Here is a 9,374-nt window from a genome sequence, read left to right on the forward strand (position 1 = left end):
CCGCTTGGTTGTTCGACACCGGAAATTCGAACTTGGTCGATTGCTCGTAAATGACTCCCGCCGGGCTCTCTAAGATGACCTCGGCTCCCCCGGACGTCTGGTTGGAGGCCCCGTCTACGTGGAGCCTCCACCGTGTGCCCGTTTCCTCGTGGGGGTCACCCGTTATCTCTACCAAGAAATCTGCCATCGCCTGTGCCTTGATTGCATGTCGGGGCTCATACTGCAAGTCGTATTGGGAGAGCTCGATGGCCCAGGTCATCATCCTTCCAGCCAAATCAGGTTTTTGGAGTACTTGGCGAATTGCTTGGTCCGTTCTCACGACTATGCGATGGCCCTGGAAGTACTGCCTCAACCTTCGGGAGGAGGTTAGGAGTGCCAGCGCCAGCTTTTCCAGTTTACTGTACCTCAGCTCTGCTCCTTGTAGAGCTCTGCTTACGAAGTAAATCAGTTGCTGAGTCTTCCCTTCTTCTCGTACGAGCATTGCTGCAAGGGCTTCCTCTGTTACTGCCAGGTAGAGGTAGAGTGGCTCTCCGGCCTTGGGCTTCCCGAGCACCGGAGGTGCTGCTAGGATTTCCATGAAGTGGTTGAATGCTTCCTCACACGCTGGGGTCCATTCGAATGCTATCCCATTTTTCATCAGATTGAAAAAGGGCAGAGCTTTTGCTGCCGATGCGCCGAGGAAACGGGATAATGCCGTCAGCCTTCCTGCCAATCGTTGGACGTCTTTGATACAACCCGGGCTCTTCATCTGGAGAATTGCTTGGCACTTCTCAGAGTTGGCTTCTACTCCTCTTTGGGTGATCATGAACCCTAAGAACTTCCCAGCCTCCATGGCAAAGGCGCATTTGAGCGGGTTGAGCCTCATGCCGTGTTGCCGGAGGGACGCGAACACGCCCCCCAGGTCGTTTAGGAGATCGTCGGGCCGTGTGGTTTTCGCGAGGATGTCATCCACGTAGACTTCTACTGTCTTGTCTATGAGCTCGCTGAATATCTTGTTCATCAGTCTTTGGTACGTGGCGCCAGCGTTTTTCAGACCAAATGGCATTACCTTGTAGCAGTAAATCCCTCCCGGCGTTATGAATGCTGTTTTATCCTTGTCGGGTCGGTGCATCGGTATCTGATTGTATCCAGAGTAGGCGTCCATGAAGCTCAGATATCGGTACCCCGCCGCTGCGTCGACGAGCGCGTCAATGTTGGGAAGAGGGTAGCAGTCCTTGGGACATGCCTTGTTGAGGTCGGAATAGTCTACACACATTCTCCACCTCCCATTGTGTTTTTTCACCAAGACCACGTTCAATAGCCAAGTCGAGTAGTCCAGTTCTCGGATGAACCCTACTTCAAGGAGGATGGCCGTCTGCCTGGCCACCTCCTCTGCCCTTTCCTGTGACATCTTCCTCCTCCTCTGGGCCACTGGCTTAGCCTCCGGCTTGACGGCCAGATAGTGTGACATGAGCTGGGGGTCTATCCCTGGCATGTCGGCTGGCGTCCAAGCGAAGAGATCGGCATTCACTCTGATCATCTCCATCAAAGGTTCCTTTAGTTCATGGGGGAGATTCCTATTTATGAATGTGAACTTCTCCTCCCCATCACCGACCCTAAATTTTTCCAAGTCCCCCTCTGGCTCGGGCTTGGGCTTGTCGTCTATTCTGGCATCTAGGTCGGCAAAGAAAACCCCTAACGCTTCTTTGGACTTTTTCCTGAGAGAGAGACTAGCGTGGTCGCAAGCGACTGCCGTTTCCAAGTCCCCTCTGATGGATCCTACGGATCCGTCATCAGTAATAAACTTCATTACGAGTAGCTTCGTACTAATCGCTGCCCCAAGGTTGTTGATGGTTTTTCTCCCCAGGATGATGTTGTAGGCTGTGGAGTCTCGCAAGACTACAAAATCGGCCATTACTGTCCTTCGCCTCTGTCCTTGTCCCATGGAGGTCGGGAGGGAGATGATCCCATCCGGCTTGATAAAGTGGTCACCCAACCCTACCACACCGTGCTGGTGGGTCGCTAGGTCGGCATCACGCAGTCCCAAGGCATCAAAAACGTTGCGAAACATGATGTTCGAGTCCGCCCCTGTATCCAATAGGATCCGTTTGACGAGGCTGGTTCTGACTCTGGCCGTGATGACCATGGGGGGACTTTCCGGTACCTCGTCGAACCATTGGTCCTCGGGGCCGAAGGAGATGGATGGGAGTCCCCGGGAACTTCTCGCGGGTGAGGAGGAGACAGCCAAGACTTTGGCATCTTTCTTCTGTGCCGATCTTGACCTCGGGGCGGAATTCCTCGCTGTTACCACGTTCACCACCGTGAGACCGTGGTCGTCCCCCTCTGGTTCTTAGCGTCGTCTTGTCGCCCGGGGCCTGTCCTCGCCCTCGTGGTCGCGATTCCGTCTCCTCGGCTCCCTTATGAGGTGGGAGAATTCGGCAAGCTTTCCGTCCCTGATTGCTTGCTCCAGGGCATCCTTCAGGTTGAAACAGTCTTGGGTCTTGTGCCCGTATCCCTTGTGATATTCGCAGTAAAGGCTTTTGTTTCCCCCCGTTCTGTCCTTCAGAGGTCGGGGTCTCGACAGTATCCCCTTCTCGGCTATCTGTTGATAAACTTCCATGATTGGTGCCGTGAGGGGGGTGTAGTTGGTGAATTTCCCTACTCGGGAAAATGGCTTTGGCGTCTTACTTGGACCGCCGTCCCTGGCGTGTTCCTTTTGTCTTTCTCCACCCTCGTAGTGGCGGGTTTGGTTGTAGGGGGTTGCCGTTTGTTGGCAGCCACGACCCGGCTGACTTCTTCATCGTTAATATACTCCTTAGCGACGCATTGGATCTCCTGCATTGTCCATACTGGCTTTGTGGTAAGGTGCTTCCTGAAGTCCTCGTTCAGGAGCCCGTTCGTCAAGCACAAGCTCGCCACCGAGTCCGTCAACCCGTCGATTTCTAAGCATTCGTCATTGAAGCGATCTAGGTATTTCCTGGTCAGCTCCCCGGCTCTCTGGGTCACCCCCAGCAAATTGATCGGGTGCTTGGCTTTGGCAATTCTGGTCGTGAACTGAGTCAGGAAGGTATGGCTGATGTTGGAGAAGCGGGTTACCAAGCCCTGCGGGAGGTTATCGAACCACTGTATTGCAGGTCCCGCCAGGGTGACCGGGAAAGCGCGGCACCTTACCTCGTCTCCCACTCCCTCTAGGTTCATCCTGGCCTCAAAGGCCGTGAGGTGTTCCAGCGGGTCTTGCGTTCCATCGTACCTCATGTCCGTTGGCTTGTCAAAGTGTTTTGGCAGCCGGACCTCGAGTATGGAACGGTGAAATTGGGTCACTCCCATTATTACGGGTCCCCGTGTTCCCGTCGTTCTCCCGACGAGTGCCCTCGTCCCCGCTGTTCGCGGTACGCCGCCTCTCACGTCTGGCGTAAATGACGGGGTCATGACGTCTTCTCGCGCGCCCTCTCTCCCCGGTGCTTTCGGACTCATCTTGGGGGGTAGGCGTGCGTCTGGAGCGACTCCTGGAGCGAGAGCGGGAGTGACTCTGTTCTGGGGTGTGTTGGTCGCGTTCCCTATCTGCTAGCCGGCGTTCCAAGTCTTGCATTCTATGGCGTAGCACTTGCATTATTCTGGTGTGGTTGTCGCCAGTCCCCCCAAAGGGGCGTCCCTCGTGTGACTATGCTGCGTTCCTCGGAGGCGACCTTGGATGTTGCCGGGTTTCTGTCCCGGCGGCGTCGCCTCCGGGCACGGCCTCGCAGCCTGTCCCAGTTTGGACTAGCACGAAGTCCATGAACGAGTCCCCACAGACGGTGCCAATGTTCGGTTGGTCGGTTACCGGACGGTTCGGGTTGAAATCCTGGGAAATGGTAGGGGCTCGTCAGGTCGTGGACTTCCGGCAAGGGGTGTGCGAGGTCCCGAGCACTCCGTGAAAAGAGGGGTGTCACCTGCAAAGACACTCCGACGCTCTTGTCAGTAAGTGTACAGGCAAAAAAGGGGGTGATGTGATATGTGACGTACCTTGGGGGAAGGGTAAATCCTTTCCCTGTGTCAGGGGTGGGCCCTACAAAGGCAGGCCCATTTTTCCGGGACGTGCTCCTACAGCTGCGGGTGAGCTGGCTGGGACGCGTGTCCGGGTCGGTTGCGGGCGCCTCACTCGTGACCGTCCGGGTCGAGTGACGCCCGGGTCGGGCCGACCCGTGGAGAATTTGGGCCAGGCCGTAACAGTTTTTTATATAATTACTAAACAAGCATGTGATACTTATCATATTCTCATATTTATTTTCGATAAAAAGTTATACTATAATAAATGATTAGTCTTTACAAAGATGGTATGCATGCTTTTTAAGGATATTCAATCATAATATAAAAAATTAAAATAAACTTAATAATAAACATATTTTTTTATCTTTAAAAGTAGTATCTCTAATATTAATTTTATATCTAATATTTTAAAATTGTTTCAATTATATTTTTAGATGCTAACTTTATATAAACTCTAATTCTTTTGTGTCCAAACAATAAATTAAGTTAGTATTGATATATTATTAAATTTTCTATTAGTATTGTCAATTTCTAAAGTTATAAGTAAAATATATTTAGAATAAAAAATAAAATTGAACAAAATTCTTGAAATGATATGGAAGTAAACATAAATATTGAAAACAAATGGCATATTTATTCAATTTTATAATATAATTAATGAATAATTTATTTATTTTAAAATATAATTTCATATGCCTTAAATTCTATATTAACAAATTCAGTTGTTATAGACATTTTTTACTTCTTATAAAATATTAAAAATATCTAAACTAAGTTTGTTAAATTTTTTTACGGCAACCTAACAAATTAAAAGAATTTAATAATTTTTTTAAAATAATTCTCTAATATTTATCTATATTCATTTTTTTTAAAATGCATGACACATATAAAGTTATTAACAAGTTCTATTTTAAAAATAAAAAAAAAATTATACCTTTCTCTGATTATTATTACTGTAAGTTGTATTAATCTAATTTATAATTTCATCTATTTTATCTACTATTTTATTTTAGGTCAAGGATTCATTAAAATTTTAGCTAAGCTGTGACTTCTATTTAATAAAATAGCGCATGACTCATCAGTGATTATTCATTAGCCAAGCAAGTAGCACAAAAATGTCTTTTTCCCTCTTATAAGATGAGATACTGGATCAACACATCTCTTTTCCTCCATGCACTTAGAAAAATGGAGTTTACTCTACAAAATTTATCAAAATCTCCACCATCTACATATTTTAATATATATATCAACGGTACATGTGAACATCTTCCTAATATTAATCAAATCATCTACATTTAATTAATTGATATTATAATAATTTTTGTTAGTCAAATCCTCCCTTTTATCAATTTTTTGATACTCTCTTCCTCATCATCAGACACCAGTCAATCTGGCTTCCACCACCAACATTCCACGAAGGAGCAGCGGCACCACCACCACCAAACAAAAGATCACATATAACTATGCACTACACTACACTCCACCACGACCACTACCTTCTTCTTCAAACACAAATTAACAACTAGTAGTTAACATAGCACTACACCCCGCCCCTTCCCCCGGCGGGTCTTCTCTCTCTCTCTCTCTCTCGTGAGTTAGTTATGGGAAACCCAAACCCTAACCAGGAGGAAGAGAAGACCCTTCAAGAAGAGCTTTCAGGTCCCATCATGCTCGGCGACCGAGTCATCAAACTCGCTCAGGAGTCCGACTCATCCAAAGTCGACTGCGCCGAACTCGCCAAGAAGGTTCAGCTCCTCTGCGACAACCTCCGCTCCGTCGTCCGTGCCGCCACTGCCCAACCCCTCAACGAGCGTCCCATCCGCCGCATCGTCGCCGAAGTCTCCAAGACCCTCGACCGCACTCTCGCCCTCCTACGCCGCTGCCGCCGCAACGGCGGCGTCCTCCGCCAGGTCTTCTCCATCACCACCACCGCCGATTTCCGCAAGGTCTGGAACCTTCTAGAGTCTTCTAACGGGGACTTGCTCTGGCTCCTCAGCATCTTCGATTCCAAAGGTACCAACCTCTCTCTCCCTCCAATTGCAAGCAATGACCCTATCCTCGCTTGGGTTTGGACCTACACCTATACCCTCCAGTTGGGAACCCTAAAGGACCGTGCTGAAGCTGCAATGGAACTTGGTTCTCTTGCAAGAGACAATGGTCGGAACAAGCTTATTATCTTGGATGAAGGTGGGGTTTCGCCGTTGCTCAAGCTTCTTAAAGAAGGTTCTTCCCCTGATGCTCAGGTAGCTGCTGCTAATGCTCTTGTTAGTATTGCTAGGAACCAAGAGAGGGTTGTTAGGTTCATTGTTGACTCGCTTGGGGTCCCCATTATTGTTCAGGTTCTTGGGGATGCTGCTATGAGGGTTCGTGTCTCCGTGGCTGAATTGGTTGCCACCATGGCTGAGCAGGACCCTCGTGCACAGGAGGATTTTGTGAGAGCCAATGTGACTAGGCCGCTTGTGTCGTTGTTGTCTATAGATACTGTTCTTGCTGATCCCATGGCAGGGAGGGCTAGCATTCATTCTTTGGTAGTGAATTTGTCGTCGTCATCTTCGATTGGGGAATCGTCTAATTCAGGGAGTTTGGATGGGAGTAGCAGAGGGGGCCAGCATAGGAGGGAGAGGGAGAGGGAGGCTGAGAGCCCTGCGGTGAGGAACGAGGTCAAGGTGAGTTGTGCAAGGGCTCTTTGGAAGCTTTCCATAAGGTGTCTTCTGACTAGCAAGAAAATCACCGAGACCAAAGGTTTGCTTTGTCTGGCTAAGATTATTGAGTCTGAGAGTGGAGAATTGCAGCTCAATTGTCTCATGGCTGTCATGGAGATTACTGCGGTGGCCGAGGTAAATTCTGATCTTAGGAGGGCTGCCTTCAAGTCTACTGCTCCCGCCGCAAAAGCAGTCTTGGATCAGCTTCTGAGAGTGGTTCAGGAAGTGAACCATCCGGCATTGCTGATTCCTGCAATTAAGTCGATTGGTTCCTTAGCCAGGAACTTCCCTGGAAAGGTTCCGCATGTGCTTGGCCCTTTGGTTGCTCAACTTGGTAACAGAGATGTGGATGTGGCTATTGAGGCTGCTATTGCTTTGGGGAAGTTTGCGTGCTCCGAAAACTACAACTGTGTTGATCATTCTAAGGCAATACTTGAGCTTGATGGAGTTCCTAAGCTGATGAGATTGCTGCAGAACAATGACCGTGCGCATATGCATGGCCTTGTTTTACTTTGTCATCTTGCTTTGAATGTGGGCAATAGTAAGGTTCTTGAACAAGAGCGCGCCTTGTGTACTCTAGAGAAGCTAGCCCGTCCTGTTTTAGCTCAGCATCCTGATCAGAAGGATCTCTTCGCAAAAGCCATACACAACCTCACTCTTTATCAGCCGGGAGCTCAATTGCACAGACAGTCCTAGGGGCTATAATCCCCACTCGTATTAATCAAAATAATTGGTCCTTGTAAGTGCTTCAGATGACAAGTAAGAGTATATTGTACTTAATACTAATCTATCTAGCATTGTGAAAATACCAAGGGAAAAAAAGTCAATTTAACATTGTTATATGTGATAGTAACTAAACGAATCATACTAAGTATTAATAACAGGACAAGTAAATATATTGATTTGCATGGAAATGTTTCATTCACATGGACATGGTATACAAGAACTTTCAGTAGATTCGCTAGCATTAAATAACTTTTCCATCTTGTTATATATCACAACCGAGTAATTTGATATCAACTTGTGTCATGTTTTACTTTTTGTGTTGTAATTCAAAATATATACATGTTCAAGGCAATATTTGCTATTCTAGTTATGTATATCAAAGTATATATTATATACTCTATAGTCATTCGTTTTAAATTAAATTAAATAAAATAAGCACAAGTATGTTTACATATCGAACAACAGTATAGTATGCATTTCTCGCACGGAGGTTATCGCCTTCCTGAATGTTTATGCCGTACCATCGTCCTCTTTAATGCTAGTATGCCACATGCCTACATCTAACAGTCCATGTTGGTTCTGTTATACTTACATATTTACCAGATGCTTTTATCTAACAGCATCATTTTCAGATAGTAAACCAATGTCTTCATCTGCATACACTGGGCAAAGAATTCTTATTCTTTGTAACGTAGCTCGATAGTTCTCAATTTTTCGAATTGCATTTGTACTTGTATCGATCTGACTAAATGTTCCAATTGCTCAAGGTACCCTTATAGAATCTTAATCCGTGCAGGATTATATATGACTAAGCTGAAGGCATGCATTCTTTGTTATATTATTTAGTGACTAGAGGTGGAGTATCAGTAGTTTACATTGTTTGGAAGCAGCATAACCTGAGAAATAATACTAATGATATCAGTTGCCCTAAGGATCTGTTGGGATATTCTTCAATAAGAAGTCTTACTATTTGAGAAGCGTTGCAGCAATCAAAGTTATAGAGGATCTATAGACACGCTTTCTAGAAAGTTTGATTCAGAATTTATCCTAGTTGCCATATCTGTTTAAGTTCCTTGGTATTATTAACTGCATTTAAACCTTCATAAAATTCAATAGGACTGGAGGATGAACAAAAATTTTCGTGGATCAAAATGTGTTTCCAAAGTTTGCAGCTCTGCCCCACATATATAGATTAGATAAATATTTGGACAAATATGTTGAATTTGGAGGAAGCATACCTGATGTCAGACAGAGGTAAACATGAGATTGCTTTTGCAGCGGAAGGAAGTAAGCCTCAAGATACGTGAACACTTAGATCCGGATCCAGATCGTGTCCCACCATGTTAACTTGTACAACATAGTCAATGATCATACTTTACTTGACCTGAGGATATTCGGCGCTATTCATCTAGCAGCAATCCAATGTTTGGGAAGGATTGAGTGGCAGTCATGCAGAGTTCTATGGACATGATGAGCTTACTATCGACATCGATTCAGAAGTTATCCTGGTAAGAATTCCCTGCTAGTATTATTAACTTTGTAAATAAATCTACTTATATTGTAATGAATTAAGCTTGCACATACTTTTTCGTGCATGAAAAGGTGTCTCCAACGCATGCAAGTTGAATATTTTGACAAGAATATCATTTTAATCAGTTAATCCAAAGTTTTAATTGTGACATTATTTCAGTTGATGCATTTTCTGCTAGAATTATTTTGGATCTTATTTTTAGTTTATGGCTTTATATGTAACAGTATTAATAATAATAAAAGCAGCAAATTATAGTTGGCTAAGTTGTAATCAAGGAATAAACATCGGTAGGATCCTAGTAATCTGTTTTCAGTTGTAAGGTGCAGTATTTCCGTCACTGAGATACTCTTTGAAGGTTGTTATGATGCTCATGATTCATGAAACCAAACGTGTGTGAGTAGTGTGATAAC

General features: G+C 45.7%; 1 protein-coding gene across 3 annotated transcripts; it reads left to right on the forward strand.

Annotated features, from left to right (window-relative positions):
* Positions 1–5,316: 5,316 nt before the first annotated feature.
* Positions 5,317–9,117, forward strand: LOC112722283 (uncharacterized). 3 transcript variants are annotated; one of them, XM_072207031.1, is made up of 2 exons: positions 5,317–7,446; positions 8,230–9,117. In XM_072207031.1, exon 1 carries the CDS (start codon positions 5,607–5,609, stop codon positions 7,401–7,403), a length of 1,797 nt encoding a protein of 598 aa, XP_072063132.1. In that variant the 5' UTR covers positions 5,317–5,606; the 3' UTR covers positions 7,404–7,446; positions 8,230–9,117. The 3 variants fall into 3 exon arrangements, with proteins under 3 accessions (XP_072063132.1, XP_025629056.1, XP_025629057.1); XM_025773271.3 differs by having other exon boundaries at positions 8,550–9,117; XM_025773272.3 differs by having other exon boundaries at positions 8,712–9,117.
* The last annotated feature ends 257 nt before the right edge of the window (positions 9,118–9,374 follow it).

The sequence above is a fragment of the Arachis hypogaea genome, chromosome 11, assembly GCF_003086295.3.
Source record: "Arachis hypogaea cultivar Tifrunner chromosome 11, arahy.Tifrunner.gnm2.J5K5, whole genome shotgun sequence".
NCBI lineage: Eukaryota > Viridiplantae > Streptophyta > Magnoliopsida > Fabales > Fabaceae > Arachis > Arachis hypogaea.